The 25,222-nt window shown below is 40.5% G+C and overlaps 1 protein-coding gene across 1 annotated transcript in view; it reads right to left on the reverse strand.

Moving 5' to 3' along the window:
- LOC124776717 (protein takeout-like) overlaps positions 1-13,532 on the reverse strand; it is a 79,162-nt gene extending 65,630 nt beyond the window's left edge. The window contains exon 1 of the mRNA XM_047251831.1: positions 13,384-13,532. Coding sequence (XP_047107787.1) covers positions 13,384-13,471 — 88 coding nt within the window. The 5' untranslated portion in view covers positions 13,472-13,532. The remainder of the gene's footprint in view (positions 1-13,383) is intronic.
- Between the last annotated feature and the right edge of the window lie 11,690 nt (positions 13,533-25,222).

Genomic DNA, 25,222 nt, shown 5'->3' on the forward strand with positions numbered 1-25,222 from the left:
TAGTTAGTAAGGTTCCACATTTATGTATATGATACTAGAAAACATGGTGAATCAACATGGATCTATGCAGCCAAAAAGTGTAATGGTTTGAAAGTCTAGAATACGCTTTTCCTACCAATGGATATCGAATGAATTATGATGATGAGCATGTTGGACAGCATATGCACATACCTACAAATTTTGTTCCTATATTTTGAAACTGAAGTATTGGAGATGGCATAGATTAAGTAATCAGTAGGGGTTACATAGCTTCCTCACTGGCATGTATTTGACTTTCATTCTAATTATATTCACATATATGATTGTTATTTAAACGTAAATTTCATTTAAAGTTCTATGCTGTAGTTAGAAAAGTCATTATCCTTTAGCAAAACATCAGTTTCCTATTCGACCTACAAACAGCCAAAGTTGCAAAATTAACATTTTTTTTTAAGTTGATGGCTACTTTTAGATTACTTGGACCCAGTTTCAAACCATCCAGGCAGATGAATCAGTGTTTTCTGAAATAGCATTTAATACAGCATGCTGGAAACCTATCATTAGTCATCTGTAAGGATGTAAGAAGCATAATATTTGCATCTACCTCTGAGTTCAAGTTCATATTGCTGTAATTGATATTGTAATTAATATTGTAGTACAAAGAATACGTTTTCTGGCACAAATCAACTATTTTGATGTGAGCAAAAGGGGAAAAGTGTTAAATGAAATGTCAGTTACCTGTGTCAAATTTCTTTAATTAAATACTGCCCTTTGGTTATCCATAACAACCATGGATCACATTGCAAGTGTATCATTAGTGCCAGAATCTCTGTAGGAATATTAGAACTGATAACATTATACTTCAAAACTGACACATTGTAAAACATAGGATTTTCGCTATTTATCTTTCATAAATTTTACAAACTTCTGCACAGAATAGGTATCGACAGAAAACCAAACTCAGACTGTTTCTCTTAATAAAGGCCATTTTTCTGAAACAGATTACACTGAAACAAGAGAAAAGCAATACAGGTACAATTTATATGTTTAATTTTAACAAACGACAGGAAAAACAAAAAACAATATCACATAATTTTATAAAAGAAAAATTAAGTTTAAATGGTTTGTTCCATAATGCCTTTGATTATGAACATTTAGTTTATTGAATTTTATAAGCCAGAGTGCTAACACCTTTGATATTTTAAACAGCTAAATTCTTCTATTTGAAGAAACATGTGCAACAACACAAGTAATTTGCTTTTCTAAAACAACTTGGAGTGATTACATTATAAATACCAAACCAATGATGAATATCTTTATTTTTGAAACAATGTACAATTAGGAAATATTTTTAGAATTGTGTTGTTGTGGTCTTCAGTTCTAAAACTGGTTTGATGCATCTCTCCATGCTACTCTATCCTGTAAAAGATTCTACATCTCCCAGTACCTATTGCAACCTGCACCCTTCTGAATCTGCTTAGTGTATTCATCACTTGGTCTCCTCTACAATTTTTACCCTCCACACTGCCCTCCAATATTAAATTGGTGATCCCTTGACGCCTCTGAAGATGTCCTACCAACCGATCCCTTCTTCTTGTCAAATTGTGCCACAAACTCCTCTTCTTCCCAATTCTATTCAGTACCTCCTCATTAGTTATGTGATCTAATCTTCAGCATTCTTCTGTAGCACCACATTTCGAAAACTTCTATTCTCTTCTTGTCCAAACTATTTATCGCCCACATTTCACTTCCATACATGGCTACGCTCCATACATATACTTTCAGGAAAGGCTTCCTGACACTTAAATCTATACTCGATGTTAACAAATTTCTTTTCTTCAGAAATGCTTTCCTTGCCATTGCCAGTCTACATTTTATATCCTCTTTACTTTGTCCATAGTCAGTTACATAGTCAGTTACAAAAGTTGTATTATTTATCAAAATTAACTTAAAGTTTTAGGTATTTTCCAAAATACTGTTTTCAAATTTGCCTCATCGAATTCTCATATACAGATGGCAACTTCACAAAAGTTACCTTTATTAAAATGGTATTCCATTTGCACCTCTAATCTTTGCTTTATGTAGAGGAACAACACTTTCTCGAACTTCAAAAGGAAAAGTAATATAGGAAGGAAGTTTACATTTGGACAACAAGTAAAAGAAAGCTAAGTTGCAAAAATTTGGTTGTATTACCTAAAGAGAGTTATAAATGATACTATTTTATTTATTTTTCAAAACATGAAGGAATTTTCAAAAAACTGAGTATTATCTACTTATAACACTTTCTGAGAATATTTCATTCAAAGTATACAGTAAGTATATTAAAGCAATATGAAAAAACTATCTTAAATCATATTGAATAGAATGGCATAAAAATATTTTCCATCTCGAATTTTGAAACATATAAAATACCACTGCGATGTTTGTATTCAATCAAAATTTGGCAGGAAACCAGCAAAAACCAGAAGAATGAAATAGCACTCTAGTAACATTCAGGTAACAATGGGTTTAAAACTAAGCATAAGAGCTATGTGTACAAGTACAAAATATGTACAAGAAGTCATGATAATTTTATTGAACATACCACAAATAATGTGTACCAAAATTAATTTATTTATCTTAAAGAAATTCAGTGAATGATAAATTTAAACAATGAATTTTTAAGGAAGTTTTTTAAGGAAGCTTCTACAGCAGCTGGTCTAAAATTACTTTTAGTCATTTGCCATTGAGTTTGTTACCATTTCCTCAATTATTAGTTATAGTTTTTTTAATGTGACAATCTGAGATGTAAAATGTAGGAAAAGGCTCCCATAACATAGTAAGAATGGCTGTAAGGGGAATGCTAATCTCACAGAATGACACATACATGGGTGAAAGCTGGTAAAGTGGTCACCCTAAGGAAACTGTGGCTTCTGATCCCAGTTCTTTGGCTGGCACATGAAATACTTCTTTATAAACTGTAGCTATTCTGCAACTGAAAGAACTCCACTATTATTCAGCTCTCCAAAACGACCACTTTGTGCAGCTGGTGGGGAAAAGTTGTCAAAGACTGACAGCAACAAAAATAATACTCAGATGACTAGCAAGAAATTGTCACATGAAAAAGATAGAATTGTATACAATGAAGTATATTTAAATTTGAAAAATATTATGCAGAATTTTCATTGATTCTTCAGTTTCCAACTTGCTTCATAATGCTTGTCAAAAGGAAAGGTTAAATTATGTTCAAGAGTCAGGTATTAATACAATATTTACACACAAACATGTTCTCATCCTCTTCACAACCAACACATTGATCATTATGCCACAGTTTGCAGTTGGATCATTTAATATAGCATTCATTGTCATTGATATGGAAAGTTTCACTGCAATACAAATGTACAGTGTCCTTGTGTTCTTCACTTTATTCTCCAAAAAGTTGCTTCTTGTTATTTACTGGGTCCTTTCCTTGTGTCATTGTTTTATTATTCAGTTCAACAGGTTTGGATGTACTGAACAGTTTTTTCAGTTTCTACTGGTTTTCTTACTCTGCTATTTACCTGCTCATCTATCTTCAACTTACCTACCAACAGGTTAGTGGTATATAGGCTCAACATTATTACTGTTGCCTTCCCATCTCTATAGCTTTAGCTTTGGCTTTCTTTCCTTCTTGTTGTTGTTGGCCTAATTTAAGTTTTGATTAACATATGATATGTATTCGACTTGCTGCTAGTAATCTCAGCTGTGTTCCCATTGTATTTACAAAAGTTTTTACTAGGTTATACACAGCTTCATTCTCTGGTATCTTTTTTTCTTACTGTATCTAACATTATTGTTGTTGTAATTTTCTTATGTAATATAGTGGAATCTTAACAGACTGCTGTAAAAACAATGTATAGCTTTTTGGCAAAATGTAATATACTAATGCTGTAATATACTCATTATGTGAAAAACTACTGTCCTATCATCAACTCGGTTGTCTTGAAATAAGGTAAACACATTACAAAACATGTGTTTGATTAGTTTGCCTTGTTAGGTAAATGGCCACTAGGACTGACTGTATGTCATTATGCTAAATGACGTTTATATAGATAATTACATAACCATAGCAATTTACAAATGGAGTGTTTCAAAAGCTAAAATATAACGTTTTACCAGCATTGTAGCAGTTAACTGTCATTATATATACAATTATATATTTCATACATGCAAATAAATTTTTTACTTTCGTTACAAAAGACATCTAGAAAACACACAAATGCCTGCAACTGTCAACAGTAAACTCACTCTCTGAACAGTTTTAATTGTTCACCACTAGGCTGCTGCAACAGAATGAAAGGGAGCTGCCACCATACTTATCCTGGCCAGTACAACCATTTGTACTCTTCATCCATATTCTTTTTATTCCTCTAGCAGCTTTCTAAACATTGCTTGTGGGTTTTGAAAATCCAGATATAATCATTTGTTGAAAGTATGCCTTCGCATTATACATCGGTTTAAATGAGTCTTTTTCTTAATTTCAGTGCATAGTTTTTTTAACTGTTTATTGATTAATTTATTAACACATTCCATTGAATGACTTCCATTTTTTTAATACTTGACTTATATGTAGTCCTATTGTGATTACTACAAGGAGCTGTACGCAAATGAGTAGTTCTGCAAATTGTTGGACTGAAACATTGGCTTACCACAATGAAAAATGCTCTTATCACAGTACAAGAAAGGTGAATATGTGCTGGGCACATTTAGAAACGGAAAAGCGGGGAACGAGCTTTTCGACCTATTTGGCAGCTTCAAAGACTTTGGAATCAAAACACCTGGACATATTCTTACTTTTTTACTTGTTGGTATTAGTACCAATATCATGTAATATAATGCATTGTGTAAAGTAGAGTAACATAATATGTGATATGTCTTGGAACATGACACATTCCATCAAGTCATCCACCATGGAATTAGTCATCTTGTGCAATATAACACAACACGTCACTAATATTAGGTTGCATGCATACCCACTCTGGGATACTTAGTATTATAAAGGGTGTATCAAAAAGAATCATGTGATTTAAAAAAATCACTACTATAATGTTATTTCAGCTATGTGCGTGAACAGCAAACTGTTGGAAACAGCAAACACTCGAGTTTTCCTTGGTTTGCGCTAGATAGCTGCAGTGGGTGCCCACTTCATTTCTATTAAAAATGGTGTCAGGACAACAGAAAGCATTTTGTGTTTTATGTTCTGCGCAGTGCGGATCAGTAATGACTGTTCAGCGTCAGTTTCGTACCAGGAACGGTGTGGATCCTCCTACTGCATGGAGCATTGGAGGAAGACATGAAACACTCTGAGAAACAGGTTGGTTGTGTAAAGGCAAATCGCCGGGCCGTCCCAGAGTGTCTGACACAGACGTCGAATGCATCAGCCGCAGTTTCACAAGGAGTCCGCAGAAATTCGTTCACTCTGCAGCTCGACAGCTCAACATGCCCACGATGTCCATCTGGCATGTGTGGCTTCGATGTTTACACATGAAACCACACAAAATTCAGCTGCTGCATCCATTTAAATGGAAAGGTGAACCGCCATAATGTGAAAATATCGAGCCGAAACAATCCTATGAAGTTTTACAACATGAGAGGGACTCACAAAAATTTTATGTGTTTGTTGCAGTTTCACGGGAGAACGTGTATGGTCCATTTTTCTTTGCCGAGAACACTGTTACAGAAAGTACATATCTCGATATGCTTGAGAATTTTCTTTTCCCAAAGTTGTAAACTGTTTCGAACGACTTCAATTACCAACAGAATGGGGCACTGCCACAATGTCATCTGTAAGTGCAGGAATTTTTAAATCAAGTGATTCCTGAACGATGGATAGGTCTCAGTTCATCGGACTTGACTGTATGCGATTATTTCTTGCGGGGGCTTATAAAATTTATAAAAGACTGTTTATGTGCCTCCGTTAACAACAACAATGAATGAACTGTGACATCACAACTCGAGACAAGCTCGCTGCAGTGTGGGAACAGTTTGAATATCGCAATGATATATGCCATGCGTCTCAAGGGGGCGTTTCGAACACCTTTGGAAAGGTATGAAAGAAACTTTTTGAGTTTGCAGTTCATCAGAAAACCAAATCCGTTGTATATGTTCATTAGTTTCAGAAATATAGACGTGCCAAATAGGATGATTATTTTTGATACAGCCTGTAGATGTACTTCCACTCCCAGATGCTTCCTATAGTAGATGCATCCCACTCTCTAGAAGCACATAAATTTGTCTATTTGTTCTTACATCCCTCACTACACATGTAATGGGGAGTGTGTTTGAAACTGTCCCGTCATAGAAAAAAATCAACCCTTTCCCCCAACCGGAAATCAAAAAATTACTGTAGCGTTTCTCCAGGAACAAGTTCACCCGTAGAAATTTTACCTGCCATCCCCTGCCCCTCCCCCACGCTGCCAAGAAAAACTTTTTTTACCTATAACATGTGCGCTCTTCAGTCATATCTGATATTATATATTGTTTGCTATGGGTGGAAAATCTTCTGGATTTTGGGTACAGGACCAGGGAGTTTAGCCTATAGATTGCAATAAGAAGGTATGTCAATACCTTACAGTTTAGGCAGCTCACTGCGCTGTGAAAGTAGTGTTAGCTCGTAAACAGTCGCGACTATACCAGTATGTTTCTGAAACAGTCAAGATAGCAAATAATTATTTATTTAAAAATGATGACGGGTTTTGACCTTTATGCTGACAGATCTACGGCATCATTTTTCTGAAGTCAGCAGTGCGCAGAACAGTCCCGTGATGCCAAGGTCATTTACTGGACAGTCGTTTAAGCCGTAAACGACCTTGGCATCACGCAAGTGGCCATCTTCAGAGCTACGGCACCATTTGGCTGTGGTCGGCGATGCACAGGACAGTTGCGTGATGCCGTCTTCACTTATTGCACGGTCGTTTGAGCACTAAACGATCATGCAATCACGCAACTGTTCCGTGCACCACCGACTTCAGACATGTATTGCCGTGGATCTCAAGTTGGCGAGCATAAAAGCTGAAATCGATCATCATTTTCAAATGAATGATTATTTGGGATCTTCACTGTTTCATTATGTCATAACTTGGAATAGGTTGCTGTTTTATCTCCAACCATGCTATCTAAAATTATATATTGATTTAAATGTCTTTCCTGCCGCCGGATATGTCGAAAAGCTAGTGCCCTTCTTTTACATCCCTAACTCTGACCAGGAAGTATTCCCCATTTTTGCTATTATAGGAGCGTTTTTCATTCTGGTTCCCAACACTTACTCTACCATAATATTGTAAGCAGATAACCATAGTTTGGCAACCGATGTAGGTTTTTTTTTAATCGGCCGACAGTTGATTCGGTATAGGTTTTTCTGTTGTCTTTCGAATCATACTGCTTACATTGTGGCAACACATAAAAAAACTGCGGCTCGGAAACAAGATGAGTGCCGCCACATTTGGGAAGTGCAGTGGGGTGACAGAAGTTATATCAGAATGTCGATAGAGTCCACACAGGCTCCTTGGCTTTTCTGATTGAATTACCTGAACGCTAATTAGTTTCTGTGCGGCGCATTTTGTTTTCCGTAAGCAGCCTGAGACCGGGGGAGAACTCCGTGATGTGGTTGTAGCAGCATTCGCATTCCCCTCTGAGAACGACGGGCGTGGGGAGGTTGCAGGGCGCGACATAGGGGCCGATTCCGGATTATCCACATCCATTGAAGTTAGCAAAAGGGAGTCCAGGCATTGTTTCAGATGCGGCAGTACAGCTCATTTGGTATGCTCATGTGATGAGCCTCGTGCTCCAATACATGACGCCGGGTTGGCACGCGAACCCGGGTTCGAACCTTTAGGCCATGGTGTACTCACATGGTCACCCCAGCATCATCCTCTTTGCCTTACGTTTGTTCTCGGCTAGGTGGCGAGCTCGTTTGCTCTCTCTTGGATTCCGGTAGTTCCTTGTCATTATTGAGTTTTGAGTGGTTTTTGGAATTTGGACATGTTACTAGACTTGGTTCAGTCCTGTCTCCGGTGCAGAGATGTGAGGTGGCCAATGGCCAGGTGTTACCTTTGCAGGGTTTGGTCCGGGGCAGTGTATAAGTTGCCGAGTTTTCCTGGCCTGTACCTTTAGCCTCGGTTAAGGGACTGTCTGTTAATCTAATATTGGGGTATGATTTCATTTATAAGACCGGGCTCATCTTGGAGTATTCCAGGCACACCTTGTCCTTTACGTTCTCTCCTGGTGAGACGTTTGGCCTTTGTGAGTGCGCTAAACCTGGTGTATGGCGAACTGCCGGGACCTTTGGCGTACAGGTTGCAGCTAATGAATTTGATCTGGCCGATCTCTTGCCCAATCAGGTGTCTCAGTTACGCGATTTGTTGCACTGTTTTTCTCCACTGGGTGTCGCCAGCGTTCTTGAATATCATATCCATTGTCCGATGACACCCTCGCTAGGCAACCTCCATACCGCCTGTCATCCCCGAATGTTAAGGTACTCAGCACTAAGATATCTCAGATGCTGGAACAAGGAGTCATCAGTCCTTCTACTTCTGCTTATGCTTCTCCAATTTTTCCAGTACCTAAGGATCACGAGCGGGATTTCAGACCTGTCGTTGACTACCGGTGTTTGAATGCCAAGGTTGTACTGGAATCAGTATCTTTGCTGGATATGCATAATCCTTTTACTTGTTTTGTTGGCGATAATTGGCTGCCTGTTCTTGATTTGAATCAGGCCTATTATCAAATTCCGCTGGCTGGAGGATGTAAACATGTCACTGCCTTTTGTACGGATTAGAACTTGTTCGAGTTTAACAGAGTCCCCTTTGGGTTAGCTACCAGAGAGGCGGTGCTTACTCGTTTATTGGATAATATTCTTGGAGACTTAGTATATGTTTATAATTATATAGACGACTTGTATATCTATAGTCGTTCGTTTGAGGATCATTTGGAGCATATGTGGAAAGTTGAGGTTACAGCGAGCTGGTCTAACTGTTAAACCTAGTAAAATTACGCTAGCTAGGCCGGAGGTATCTTTCTTAGGCCATATAGTCTCGGGTCAGAGTATTCGCATTGACCAAGAGCGGATGAAAGCCCTGTGGGCATTGCCTTCTCCTGCTGATAAGCGGGGAATCGCTAGATTTATGGCATGGCAAATTACTTTAGGCGTTTTGTGCCCAATTTTGCTCAGTTGCCGGCAACCTTAAATCAGTTAAGCCGTAAAGGCGTGCGTTTCGAATGGGGACCTGCCCAGGAGGCTGCCTTTGAACAAATTACGACAACGATAGCCAACCCGCCGGTTCTTGGGGTACCCGATTCCAGCAAAAGGTTTATCTTGCAGACTGATGCTACAATTGCCGGTATTTCAGTGGTTCTCCTCCAGGAATTTTAGGGGCAGAGACAACCATTAGCTTACGCGTCTCGGCGGTTAACAGATGCCGAGCTTAAGTACTCTGTCTATGAATGCGAGGCCTTGGCCGTTTTGTTTGCATTAGAGAAGTATCGGTTCTACCTTGAGCATCTGGTTTTCCAATTGGAAACCGACAAGCAAGCGTTGAGCTGGGTACTGGAGAGGCCGCGTAAGACTGGCCGTATTGCCAGGTTGGCAGTACGTATTTCGACTTTTCAGTTCGAAGTTAAACATGTTAAAGGTTCTGAAAATGTCTTGGCGGATGTTCTCAGCCGGATGTTTGCCGAAGACGTGTCTAGTCAGGAAAGCAAGACCAAGTAGATGGCGACAGTCTTAATTGTGTGGTGTTAGGTGAAATTCCCCTTTTGTTTGAAGACATTGCGCACCATCAGGATCAGGACCCTATGTGGGCTGGTATTAAGCAACGTGTGTTGGCAGGAGAGCTCTCGGAAGAAAATGAGATTAAGAGGGATATTCTTTACAGGAAGGTGGGCAATGCTAAGCAGTCTAAGATCTAGAATAAGATTTTCACTCTGCAGCGGAGTGAGCGCTGATATGAAACTTCCTGGCAGATTAAAACTGTGTCCCCGACCGAGACTCGAACTCGGGACCTTTGCCTTTCGCGGGCAAGTGCTCTCCATCTGAGCTACCGAAGCACGACTCACGACCGGTCCTCACAGCTTTACTTCTGCCAGTATCTCGCCTCCTACCTTCCAAATTTTACAGAAGCTCTCCTGCGAGCCTGTTAGAGCACTTGCCCGCGAAAGGCAAAGGTCCCGAGTTCGAGTCTCGGTCGGGCACACAGTTTTAATCTGCCAGGAAGTTTCAGTCTAAGATCTGTTTGCATCCAGTCTTCCGTTATTTTCATCATTCATTGGTGGGTGGCCATTTAGGGACTTATAAGACGCTCCAAAATATCAAGGAGCATTTAACTTGGCCCCCTTTGGACCAGGATGTTAGGCAAATGATAGCTCAATGTCGCTTGTGTAACGCAGCCTAACCCAACAATGCCCTTCAATAAGGCTGGTTGAGTTCTGAACGAGAGTCCTCTCCCATGCACAAGCTCTATATTGATTGTTTGGGGCTTTTATCTCGGACTAAAAGGGGTCATCGATAAGTACTCTTTATGATTGATGCATTTTCTAGGTTTACTTGGCTCCTTCCCAGTCATATCGTTACCGCTACCACCACGATTAATCACTTGGCTAGTGTCTTTAGTGTTTTCGGGCCACGTAAGCAGCTGGTTAGTGATAACGCTCCTGCCTTTCTTTCGCCCCCCTTTAAGACCTTGTGCTTTCAGAATGGTGTTACGCATGTCACCACCACCCTGTATTATCCCCAGGGGCCCTTTGCGGAAAGGGGTTAATCTGAATCTTAAATCCACTTTGATTATTTTTGTCAGAAAATACCAAGCAAACGGGACTCCAGTCTTCCCTGGCTCAGTTTTGCCTTTAATACTGCCAGCCATGAAGCCTCGCGAGTTACGCCTGCACCCTTGATCTCTTCCTACCCATTTAATTCCCCTCTTTCCTACTTGTGGGAAATTCAGGATCTAATTCCACCTGACGTAAATCCGCAGGTCATCAAGGAAAACTGGAACCGGTCCAGGCATAATATACTCAGAGCTCATAATAAGCAAGCCGAGCGTTATAATCGTAATCGGGAAACCCTTAAGGGTAGGCTGGGGAACCAAGTATATGTCCTCAATTTCCAAATGAGGCAGGTGCGCGGCGGTAACCTTAGTAAATTCACCCCTCGTTTTCTGAAGCCTTGCACTATTAGGCGTGTATTAGGCCCGGTAAATCTCTTGGTTAAAGAGAACAGCTCAGGCAAGCAATATCAGGCTCACCTTAGTCAAGTTAAGTTCAAGTAGCTCGGGGTTTGAATTAACCTGTTCCTGGGTTAAGTTTAAGGGGGGAGGTTGAGCAGTGCTCACTCCGAATTATGCGTTTGTTTGAACTTGGTTGTCTATCTGTGTTTGGTTTCCCGTCATTGTTGCGGTTATGCCGTGGTTCTTCCTCCTTCTACATGTGACACAAGCGATGTATATCGATATTTGCACCGTGAACCCTCTTTGTCTTATGCATATAGTTTCCGGCTAGGGGGTGTGCGGGAGTCGGACGGTTGGTGCGGACCAGGGAGGATGTCTCCGTGCAGCACAGTCGGCTGGGTCCGGTGGCGGTCCCTACGAAGTGTCGGAGCATGTCTGGAGCTGTCTGATCGCTACAAGCTTCGTGGCTCACCGACCCAGGACGTCAAAGTTGAGTGGTGTCTTAAGTACCCAAGCCACGTCTATTCATGTTGTGTCGTTCGTTCCGGTGGTTCGCTGTTAGGGAGCTTTTCCTGTGAGCAACACTGAATGTTTGCAGTGGTGAAATCGAGCCGCCGTGATGCGGAATGAATTATATTGCTTCATTACAATTCAAGTGCACCAGCGGAATTTTCTGCCTTGTGGCCGTTAGTGTTCCTGTTACCTGCCCTGGCCACTAACGTAATTTCAGGCGGTGTCCTTTCCTCACCTGTTGTCACTGTCCAACACGGTGTATAGTTTTGACAGCTTAATACATATTTCATTGTGGATAATCACGTCCGTAACAGTTTGGTCTTTATCATGTACCGATTGGCGGCTAGCAACTTGTTTGGTCGGTCGGTCCGTGACTATCTCTTGGTTTGGTTACCGATAGATTAAGTGTAGTTGGGCCCACCACCTATCTCACCTAAGTGAACGTTAATGTTTCGACGGCACCCCCCTCCCCCCCCCCCCCCCCTGTCCGCCGCCCCTCCCCCGGAGGCGTGTGAGTGCTGTTGTCTATATTGTCCTTTTCATGGGTGTTTAATAGTGTTTTGATAATATATTATAGCCAATGCTTAAAAGGAAAACAGATTTTTATTGTGTTTTATGTAAATCAAGGGCCTTCAGCCCGTATAAGTAAGTTTGTATTCTGGCAAGGGGATATTTTGCTGAAAGTTACTGTTGTTGTGCTATCTTTTCATTTAGTGCACTGTCAGCCACTTAAAACTTATAGGTTTAAGGTATTTTGTATTTTTGGAAAATCAATTGTGGGCCTTCAGCCGCTTAAAACCTTATTCTTAAATTTAGTTATTGTCGTTCCGTTGCCTTTTCATTTAGTATGCTTTCGGCCACTTAAAACTTAAAGGTTTAAGTTACTTTTGAATTTTTGTAAAATCAACTGTAGGCCTTCAGTCGCTTAAAGCCTTATTCTTAAAATTTCCCCTTAAGAGAAAACATTGCGGCCTTCTGCCTTAAAAGATAATGGCAATATATTTAAAAATTTTGAAACTTAATTGTGGCCTTCAGCCATTGGTATTGCATCTTGTTTATGTTTGTTCTATCCACTTTTGCCTTGAGGCTTTCAGCCTAGCTGTGATATATACATATATATTTTAATTATTTTATTAGCAATTTTAACTGCTTGTCTTCAGTCACTTGAAATTTATATTGTTGATTTTTAAGATTTCTTGTTTGGAGGCCTTCAGCCATGAAAGAATTGGATTTTGAAACTCGTAGTTGTAAAGGTGCCGTTTTGGTTTAAATGTGTTATTAAATTACGTAAGTTACAATTATGAAGTGAAACTGACCGCCACCTTATTTGACCCTTTCCATAATCCTAATCACCTTTTCTGCCCTGCGGGTTTAGCGGGCGTTTCAATTAGCGTTCTGAAGATCCCAACACCAGTATGCTGTTTCGGAACCATTCTAACGCCATAGTTTAAACTATACCTTTCAAAGTACTCTAACATCGATCAGCAGTTACACAACTTAATCAAAATGGAAACCAACCTTCTCCTAACAACATAACATCGTTCAGAAAATTAATCATGAGCAATGAAGCGCTGGCCATCAACACACGTTTCACATCCAGAGAAATGGCGTAGTTAATATCGAGATCTGGATACAATCTCGGCTAATTCAATGTGAAAATGTTGTCCTATGGAGGCAGTGCTGTTGTTGCCAGTAAGCTACGCAAAGTACTCACGCAAATCGCGGCCTCTGGCTTGATGCGCCGCACACAGCAGCAGCAGCAGCAGCAGCGGCGGCAGAGCGTAGCACACGCGTCGGCACATCGCGTGTGTCTGAGCGGCAGCAACTGGCAAGAGCTCAGAGCCGGTCTCCAGCCGTTCCCGCAGTTAACGCCGCAACGACGCCGATTTCGCAACGCTGTACTTATCCTTCAACAGTCCGTTGCAACTATTAATAAACTGCGATGGCCTTCAGTTTTGTTTTTCATTTTCCAACAAACTTGAATCTCAAGGCCTCCTCGAGCTGAATTCGTGCAATCATCATGCTATTATTTAGGTCCTATACTCTTCGTTACACGCTAAGTTATGAGCAGTAGCCTCCGTTGTCACTTTTATTGCTCACCAGCGTGTCTGATATCATCCGCTCAGTGGATTCACTGGCTACCTTTGATTCGCTCGTGATGCAAGTCAGAGCAAAGATTTAGCTTTTAGGTGGTTCTGAAGTCTATTCTCCTACAATGCCTCAACTGACCTTTTATCTGTCTTAGGGTGTAATTAACACATAAATATATAGTACACTCCAGGAAGAAGACACTCTAAGACAAAAAGTAAAGACGCATCACGAAGGATTTAACCGAATGATAAGGAAATTCGTAGATGTGACGTACATCTACAGTTTCAGAAAAAATGGATGATTTATTCAAGAGAAAAGTCTTCACAAATGGCGCAAGTCAGTAACTCATTGGTCTGTCTCTGGCCCTCATGCAAGAATGTTGGATGCCCTCCGAGGCATGTCATGTTTAATTCTGTCCAACTGGTGCATTTGATCGTCATAATCCCGAACTGCTTGGAGGGCCCTGCCGACAATACTCAGAACATTCTCGACTTGGAAGAGATCCGGTGACAGTACTGGCCAAGGTATGGGTCAGTAAGCGTAAAGACAAGTAGTAGAAACACACGCTGCGTGCAAGCAGGCATTATCTTGCTGAAATGTAAGCCCAGGATAGCTTGCCATTAAGGGACACAAAGCGAGGCGTAGAAAGTCGTCGACGTACCGCTGTTCTGTGAAGGTACTGCGGATGACAACCAAAGAGGTCCTCTGTCCAGTGCGTCTCCAGGCATGTCTTCGGCCTGGAATCTCATTGAAGATGAATTATCCTCAGTGGTGAGCCCCACTTCGAAACGAGCCCAGATAACCTGCGAAGACGTGGCTGGAGACGCCCTGGACGCCAACTGTGTATCGACCTTAGACTCAGCGACAGAAGGTGGCTGTGTAGATTAATTCGAATAAAACATTTCATATAATATACGACTAATTTTTACTGGTTAAACACATGCAGCTGTTAAATATAAACCATAAAAATACTCGCAGAATGCATTAAGCAAAGGCAAATGATTATGTTCAAAGTCAATTTAAAAAATGGTTCAGATGGCTCTAAGCACTATTGGACTTAACAACTGAGGTCATCAGTCCCCTAGACTTAGAACTACTTAGACCAGGGCTTAACAATTGGCCGGTTTTGAGCGCGAGTACTCGCGTCTGCTCAGGCACGGGCTCGCGAGCAGGTGCAAGGTCGTGGAGTAGGGAGGAAGGGGAAATGCGCGCGCACTTTTGAATAGGGCCGCAGCGTGCCTATTGAATTCGCGCCGACTTTGTAACGTTTAAAGTATTACGATCAGCTCTAACAGTCACTTCGCTGGTTAAGAATCATGTCAAGTCGCCGTTGTGTAACCCCAACCATGCTTTCGCAGTTCAACCCCCATTGGCAGGAATTGTATCTGTTTACAGAAAAAGATGGTGTTGCAGAATGTTTAGTATGTCACAAAACGCTGAATTCTTTTAGGAAATTTAATTTGCAGCGACATTATATGTCGTACCACGCGAAAGACTACGGAAGTGGAAAATGTGATGGACCAGACCGTACACAGGAAGTTATTAAACTTAAAACGAAGCTATCCGAAGAAGATCTGGACGACAAAGAAAAATCAACTGAGGCAGCTTTCAGAGTGAGTTACAAAATTGCTTTGCTTTTAGGGAAATCCTTGCGCCCCTTCACTGATGGCGATTTAATAAAAGAATGTTTGGTAGTTGCAGCGGAAGATTTGTGTCCATCACAAGTCGAACAGTTTCGGATTGTGCCATTATCTAACATGACCATTATGCGTCGTATACAGGACATGGCAGACGACGTCCAGAGCCAGGTTGCAAATATCTGTAAATATTTTATGGCGTGTTCTCTAGCTCTGGACGAAAGTGTTGATATCACTGGAACAGCGCAGCTTGCCATATTTATTAGAGGTGTTAATAGAGATCTTCAGGTGAGGGAGGAGCTCCTCGATGTAGTAGCCATGAAGAACACTACAACCGGAGGTGATATTTTAAGTAGTGTTGAAGAAAGTGTTGAAAACATAGGATTGTCGTGGGATTCTTTAGTTTCAGTGTCTACAGACAATGCACCAGCAATGACAGGGAAAAAATCAGGTTTCGTTGCGATGTTGAAGGAGAAAATGCAAAAACTGACCGTGCCGAATGAAATAAGGGGCGTTCACTGTGTGATCCACCAGCAAAACTTATGTGCAAAGAGTATCACTCTAAAAAATGTGATGAGTGTTGTTGTTCGTGCAACCAATTCTATAAGGAACCATGGGCTACAACACAGGCAGTTTGAAAGCTTTCTTGAGGATGTAGAAAGCCAGTATTGTAGCCTGCCTTATTACAGCGAGGTCCGCTGGCTTAGTCGTGGCGAATTATTAAATCGATTTTTTTGCCTATTAGATGAGATAAATATGTTCATGGAAATAAATAACACGTGTGTTCCTGAATTGAAAGAGCCTTCATGGAAATGTGATCTCGCGTTCTTAGCAGATTTAACTAGCCATCTGAATGCTTTGAACATTTCACTACAAGCTAAAGATCTGCTAATTACTCATTTCATAGATCGAATACGAGCTTTTAAAATGAAGTTGACACTTTGGATGAGTCAGCTGGAAACAGGTAATCTAGCTCATTTTCCTAAATTATCATCCATGCAAGATGTTCACAAAGACTGTGAACGTTATTCACATAGTTTAGTTGCCCTTAAGGAAGAATTTTATCAACGCTTTCAAGATCTGACAGCACTAGACAGTGATTTTGATCTGTTCTCCTCCCCATATTCAGCGAATATTGAAGAGATTCGTCCTGAGCTGCAACTAGAAATTATTGACCTGCAGTGTGACAGAGAATACAGAGACAAATTTCAGAAGAAGAAAAGCATTTTGGAATTCTACAGACACTTACCTCAGGATAGATTTCCTCGTTTGCACAAACTGGCGGCTACAATAATCAATGTTCGGTTCCACGTATGTTTGTGAACAACTGTTTTCTGCAATGAAATGTAACAAGACGCGCCTGAGAAACGCATTGTCTGATCGAAATTTAAACTGCACGCTGCGCACAAGAACAATTACTCCGAACATAGGCGCTATTGTAAAGGGCAAAAAGTACAAGATAACCGAGAATCCCACACTTCAGTGACACCTTTTATTGTGTAACAGTTCATAAATTAATACGAATGTAGAGGCATACACTAAGCTAATAACATTATGTGGCACGTGTACATTCTCCTTTATTTGTTTCATTTATTGCAGTAATAATTCGTGAGTGATGTCCCTGCAGGTGGCCGTGGATGTACATTGACTGGCGGCAGCTGTTGTGTGCCCCACGTGACTCTCCCCACTCTCCGCTCTGATCCGGTAGTGGGGGTACAGTGCTCGCGCTGCTCCGTGCTCGCGCCTTCCTGCTCACAGCTTGCTCTGCGAGCACGTATGTTGTGAAGCCCTGACTTAGACCTAACTAACCTAAGGACATCACACACATCCATGCCCGAGGCAGGATTCGAACCTGCGACCGTAGCGGTCGCGCGGTGACAGAATGAAGCGCCTAGAGCCGCTCGGTCACAGAGGCCGGCCGATTTTGATGAATTCTGTGCACTTTGGAGCACTCTCCACAACTTACGTTCACTTTTGTGAGTCGAATTAACATTCTTTTATGAGGACAGCACCTTTTATAAAACGAATTATCACGTCACTACCGCCGATGTATCTTCTGGGAATGTTGGGTCACTAGAATATACAGACCTGAAAGACCATGAGGTAACAAAACAGGCCCAGTCAACTGATTATCATACCAAACTACATATTTACTCGTACATAGTGTGCCTTGATAGTGTGTGTAGACAAAGGCACATGTGTTTTCATCGTTCCGCATATGTGAGTTATGAATGTTATTGATACAGTCACGAGTGAAAGTGGCCACTTCAGTAAACGATTTTATTATGATTACTCGGCGATTTGCAATTAGCCAACGAGAAAATTTCAATCGATTACCTTCATCAGCTTCTTGAAAGTGTCGAATCCATTGTAAATCAGTACGGCAGAGGCCGTACATTCGTAATATCCCCCATATTCATAAATGTGGAACACTAGTGCGTGTAGAAGTTCTGCAATTGCTGAAGCACCAGCAAGAAGAATTGAAACTGATCTCTGTAACCATCTGTATCTCAGTAACAAAAATTAGACACATATTATATGGCATGTTTTAAACGAATTAGTCTGCAATACTACCTCCTGTAGGATAAACTGGCACCCAGTCTCTTCATTTCTGAAGAAAGGAAGGTGGGAACACAGCAAGAAGGGAAGCCACATACAGCAAAGACGTATTCAAATACCAATGGTGGTAGATGAAATTCCATTTTTTAACATAACGTATTCATGTTTATCGTTAGACATATCGCTGACCCTACGACAGAAACAAACGTGTCCATCCAATCAGCCAAGACTCATGCGTAATTCGTAAATATATGTCTCCGCAGAAATAAATATTTTTGCCACTAACTGTTAATTAAATGTCACGAATTAAGACTGACTGGTAGTAAGTTACTGTTCAATGCATAACTGGGATCATACGTATTAACCTGTAACACTACAAAACATTTCAAAAATGAGTCTGGTGGCTGAAATCTGTTTTCCATGTGGTATAATTTGCTAGTCTGTCACCAGCGTTTTGGGTTGTTGTTATACATTTTTCCTAAACATAGTGTTGTGATGCGTTCTGCTGGCCCCTGACTGGATAACAGTTACGTAGCCACCCTCTCGTTCTATCAACCATCTGATATAACGATTTCTGAGCGTCAGATGAAGGAAAATCAACCACGACAGGATTGGGAATAGATTTTATGGAGGAAAAGTGTCTGATTGGTATTCATCTTAAAAAATAAATAATGCCCTATACATGTTTACTTTCAATGAAACAATGTCATTAATCAGTATCCTAATGAAGCTCAGGACATACACAATACGATCAAAAGTATCCTGTCACTCGAATGTAATGCGAAATTGACCACCAGATGTTATGAGAGGCGGGCTCGTCAGTAATGAAAGGGGTGGGCATGGGAGCGGGAACGGCTATTTTGTTGTCAGCCGCCGAAGTGCCATCAACTCCAAAAGACTTGCACCTGGCGACCGGTGTACCCGACAGGAGGCCCTAGCCACACGACATTTCATTTCTGTACAGAAGCGATAACAGCAGAATGGCTCGGTCAGGAAAGCTCAGTTGATAGTTAATTGAAAAAAAATATATATTTATATATTTACTATGTAAAAAAATGAATGAAATGAAAATGGGGAAGAAATGGCTTTAAATATTTTTGTTATTTGCTCTTTCAGTACGAACTTTGTTGTAGAACCCCTTATTTACGTGTGGTAATAAAAATTCATTTAGACAGAATTAAGCACATTTAAAATTACGTGAACCTTAGCAACCCTCTCATGCTGATAAATTCATACTAACTGATTAAGAACGTTTAGTTGAAAATTGTATAAATTAAATTTTTTGTTACATATTTCGGCCTTGGAAAACACTTCCTAAATGCAGTGGTTTTTTAAATAGTTACTGAATTCTTTCCCGGCGTTAGCTATGGAACACAAGACTGTCTGTGTTAGCATAAAATGGTTAAATAATGCCAAGCCGACCTGAACGTTTAATAATCATTGACAAAACACACTTCACTATACGTTTAAGTTATTTGCTTTAGAAATTGAAAGAACCAACAGATTAACAACTTCAACGTTAATTATCCGCCTATGAATGCACAAAAGTAAAACCAGTAATAAATTCCGTCAGCCTCAGGATCGCTGTAAAAGAAAAATATTTCGTAATTCACTGCTAATTTTATCTGCTCCCGATTTACGGGTTTGGTTAATTTTTTAGCGGAACAATTTTTTTAAATGTGCCGCCGCTGCAAATCGTTCGGTCGCGGCACAGCCCAGCAACACCAACGATAATCGCTAAAAATGCTGAAAATTCTTTAAAGAAATATTATAGATGAAATGGGCAATCTAATTTACATTAGTAATACACAATTTTGATAAATTATAATGTATTTGGACCACAACAATAATTAGACTTGCATTACTTTGTAATTTCTCCTCTAATGGCGGCTAAAGATAGATGTAGACAAAAGAAGTCTACTCATTCATAAAATGTTACGTCACAGGTTCCTCTCTCTCTCAGCTCTCGAGGAAGACGACAAAAAACGTACACCATCCAGTGCTATTTATATTATTGCTGACCATTAACATCTCTTTGTAATCTTACAACATTATTTTCCTCTGTGGCTGTATTTTACATTTTTCTTATCGCAGATATTAACATATTTCATAATTACATTATGAGTATAGAAATATTACAATCATAAATACATCGAGAATATTATTACAGAAAATATTATAATGATAACGAATGTCCTTTATACAAAATTAAATAATATATTTTTGTTAAAAAATTACAGTACATACGAATTGCTTCATAGTGGCGTACATAGTACAATTAAATGTCATTTCATTTTATTAATAGTGTGTGTGCTGCCTGGGAACGTGACATTGCCCCCTGGCAGCATTTGACAAAGAGTTTCTATATTTTGACACAATGGTGCCAGTAACGTTCTTTACAATTCTGTTTTTTTTTATTTTTTATGGAATGGCTCTTTTAATTAGTCCCAGGGTTATATATGTTCATGGCTCCCCCATTTGGGAGAAGGCAGACAGGAAACCTGGGAAAAACTGTGCTGGAGCCCAGCCATCCCAGTTGGTTCATGATTAATCTTGTCTCTTTAACAGTCATTGTTTTGAAATGATTTAGCAGTTTGTCATCAACGGTAACATAATATCACAGTCACATTCAGTTAAACGAAAGTTTGTTGTGTGTGTTTAACAACTCGTAATTATCATTTTTGCGATATACTGCAAGGTCACTTGTCCTAGGATATATCACTTAGTTTTTTGAAATCATTTAGTACAACGTCACTTTTCATAATGTTCTCACTACCTACGTGTTACAAATCCATCTCCTACACTTGTTAGTGTTCATTTTCTCTCGTCAATTTGCGGGTATACATAATAAGTGGTCAATGTTTGTCAAAAATCGAGTTCATTGACAAGTTATGCAGTTTGTGTAAATATTTTGGAATATGTCAATAATGCTGTAGTTGGTGAGCGGTGCGGAGTGATTACTGAGCGGCGCTCGGCGCGACGCGTCGGCTCCGTGTAGGTCACCGCCCCCGGTGTTGACAGCTACGGCGCGGAGAGGCGTGTGGCTGTCTGGTCTGCTACGGGTTGCTGCGGCCGCTGCATGGCTGAAGTAGCCGGATGCGCGTTGTATATCAGCTCCCCCGTGTGACATCTTCTTGCAGTGCTCCAGCAGACATGCAACAAGTTCACAAACAGTGTACTATCCTTATGGGCATTTTTCCTGCTGTGGGAAAGAATGCACATAGTTATTGGCAATTATTATTCAGTAGGCCTTCACTATTCTGGTTTGAACAATGTTTCGTTGTCACAGTAACGCGTTTTATGGGCACACAATATTTTTTCACTATGTCATGACTTGTCATTAGTCACACGCAAGTTTTCACCTTAGAATAAAATGTATCTCTGTAGTCAATGCGCTTTCCTGGCGTCCCTTGACACACAAAGAGTTATAGTTTGACACTAGCTTGGTCCACCATCTGTTATTGGCTCACTGTTCGTGTCGTGTTAGTTCTTTGTCCACTTGCACACACGGCGATGATACAGTTTCTTATTGCTCGTTCAAAACAACCTCGTGACGTATTGCTGCAGTTTTAACAGTCACTGTCTGTCTCTGCCGCACAATACTGCACTTTTGTTTAAGTTTTTTTTTCAGTTACAATGTCCGTTGTGCAATGTTTTGTAACAGCACATTCGTAACTTCTTTGTTCGCTCGTTACCAAGGTGTGTGATAATTGCGTACATGGTAACAAATACTAAAATTTCGTATTAGTTTGGCAAAAAATCATCTATATTTATGTTCGAGTAGATTTTATTTGTGCATTCCAGCCGGATTCAGGCATATTGTTCAATAACTCCTTTGAAATTATGTCTCACTTTACTTGCAAGGTCCTACGTAACTACAGTGTAGTCTCTGTAGGCTAAAATTGACTTGGACTGTATCAGGCTAGCTCTTTTTACTGATTCGATCTGCACATGCTTCAATTGAAGCTTCTTTGTGCGTAACTTTGCGTTACTTAAATTTGCAATAAGTTTGCCTCCCATGGTGCCCTCGGGTCACTACTGGGTCCATTACTCTCTTTGATAATACTGGTTTGAAAATAAAGTTTTCAGGGTCTCATATTATTAATATTATTCTGGGTTCGAACCTGTCAATCTGACAGCTGCACACACACACACACACACATACATATATATATATATATATATATATATATATATATATATATATATATATACAATAGAAAAGACTGTACCAAGAAATATTTCAAGTGTAACACACATATAGAATATCATGCAGTACACAAACTAATCACTACTAAAATGTTCCTCCTGACTGATCTCTGTCACAATTTAACACTACAAATAATTGCACTAATCAGGTTATCTGTGCAGACATTTAGAGCATGTTTAAGCTAACACTAATTAAAAAGAAGACATATCACAAATAATCATAAACAAAAGAGAAAGTCAATCATATTCTTATAACTAAATACTTCTACACTAGTACTTTATCTCTACAGATAACACATCATTAATGTTCATTCATTTCCAAAAGAATGACGTACCTTTTTACACATAAAACATAGGACTATTAGTCATTTACTGTAAGAATATTTTCACATCCTTACGCGGATACAGTCCCCGTACTCTCCCTGAGTGGGGATCTGCTAAGAGATAGCTACTATTTCCTTCTTGGACCAAGGAATGGAGTATGAGGCTCGACAGTACGTTTTGTGAGGCTTCACCTCGATATTGTATTGATATCCCTTAACAATTCCTGGTCGTTCTGAAAATACATCTGCATAGTTAGATAATAACTGTACCAAATCCTGCTGTTGCATTGAGTTCAAATTTTCGGACTGTGATACTTTGTTCACAAGTGCGTCCATATTTGCTTTTAATTGATCACTTTGTACGTCTGGATAATAGAGACTTTGTCCTAGAGAATGATTGTCTAAATGTAGTATCCACTGATTCCTACATTTTATGTTAATAGCATTACAATTAGGCACAGGTGTAACTACCCACGTTACTACGGGTTATTCCTTATTATTGGGAATGGAAATACTTATTGCTTATGAAATCAACGTGAGAAGAATAGGGTCGCCACCGACTCAAACCATACAACTAATCAAAGATTTGGTCGAGTCGGAAAATAAATTAATTTGATCACAGACCAAAAACTCACAAAAATGCACACGTTGTGAGGTCGCTCACAGCGGATACGATGTAATTAATAGTATTGCCCGTGCGCTGTTCACGACAATCAAACATTTAAAATAAAATAGAAAATGCATGAACACTGTATAAGATCAGCTCCCAGCAACACACCTGAAAATATGACTTAATCTAAAGCATTTGTTATAAAATACAAGAGGAGACTAATCACTGGACCTGTGCATAAGGAAACGCATTGAATGTGCTAATGGGAAAGCTACGAGGTGAGTGGCTTAGGCGCAAAAACGTAATCTCGGAACACAAGAGAAAATTGTAGATAAAATCATTTATTCCTAAACTAAGGATGTGAGGCATGTACACGATTCCTGATAACACGTGGTTTGTGGAGGCACAATTTCTAGGATAGTGCCAAATTCCAACAATATCACATCATACATCATGTTAACATTTTGTAAAACAAACATGCGATCGGAAAGTTAGTGATGCCGGTAGCCCAACAACTATAATGTTCTACCACGTGGTTGGCTCCCCACGGACGAAAGACACGGAAAGTAAGGAAAATTTACGAGAAGGCAAGGCTCTAAATATTTAGAAAGGTGAAAGCTTATACAGCCACAGCTGAAGGCAAACAGACATTCATACAGAAGCGAGTGCTCACTTCTTATCGACACCTTTGTGTGGCGCTCTTCCGGCGGATCCAAGTCTGCTACAGAAATTTGCTAAAAGAAAAATCTGCCAAAGTTTTGCATTCCTTGCTGCGACAAGGCAAAGCAATCTTCCAGATTTGAAAAGCGAGACCAAAGGCTAACAGCTCTCCCCTCGCCAAGTAACAACGCCCCACGCGGTCAGTCTAACTCACCCTTCTTCGACTGGAGCACAGCTGTGGACGCTTCCCGTACCGGCGGCAGACTGCCTCCCGCTTCTCCAGCCTCTTCCACGCTCCGCGTGGACCGGAAAACCCCAAGATGCCATTTCCGCCACCAGCCTAACGCAGGTGGATTTCTCACAAGTAGCCGACTTGACCACTACGAGAGTCGGCTATTCTGTGCAACTGCTGCTGAATCTGTACGACTATCGCAGACTTTCTGCAGCAGACTACGCCACCGTCTAGCAACGTGACACACAACCACATTTATTCAATCACACTACTATGAGAGTAAAGAGAATAGAGAAACAAGGAAAAGAAAGAGAAATGGTATTGAAAATGGGCTACCGGACTAATGAAAGGTGGCTACAGGACCCTTTCACAGGTACCTCTTCAGATCTGAGCATGGACAATTCTATCCTACTACCCGTGTTCATCAAACTTAATTTTCCCCGAGAAAGGTCGATTACTGCGTCCCTTTCTCTCAAAAAATCTACCCCCAAAATGCAGGCTACCATTAAACCCTTTACTACCAGGAACGAGCACGCTATGGCTTCTCCCCCTATATACATCTCTACCTGCACTTGGAGTTTAATTATTTGTCGCTGTGCACTGATGGCTCCAGTGACTTTACAATTGTTCACAGGAAAAGTAAGCATACGCTTTTCTTTCCCGAGTACTCTGAATAAGTCCATACTCATGACTCTGACAGTAGCACCTGTATCTACGATTGCTTGCACATCAATATTGTTAATTTTGATCTCTATTATCGCTTGTACTTTGTCTTTGTGCTCCTTTGTGCACGTGGGTGGTTCAGTTATTAATTCATGTCCCATCTGTACCCCGTCATTATACCAGAGGATACAGATTTCCGATGTTTTGTTCTGTGTCGGGCTGCTCTCACTCCAAACCTCAGCCGACGATGGAGAGCGTATCTCGGCTGAATCTAGTTTGTTGGATTATTACTGGTGGATGGGTGTGGCTGCTCTGTGTCGCTGACCTCCACTATGTGTAAGTTGTGTTGCGTCGGCCGCCACGGTTGCGCAATTGGCGCATTTTGTGGTGGCGGTCGGTTATTGTCATATCTTTCACTGTTTTGCCGGTCCGGACTGGGCCTCTGGTTCTGTGGCCAAGTTCGGTTTGCATCATCATAGGTATTGGTGTTCCACGGCCCCCTGGCATTTTTCCATCTACTATTGCTTGGTGGGCCTGTTTCATATCGGTCATCGAACCTCCTTTTCCGG

The sequence above is a fragment of the Schistocerca piceifrons genome, chromosome 2 (assembly GCF_021461385.2).
Source record: "Schistocerca piceifrons isolate TAMUIC-IGC-003096 chromosome 2, iqSchPice1.1, whole genome shotgun sequence".
Lineage (NCBI taxonomy): Eukaryota > Metazoa > Arthropoda > Insecta > Orthoptera > Acrididae > Schistocerca > Schistocerca piceifrons.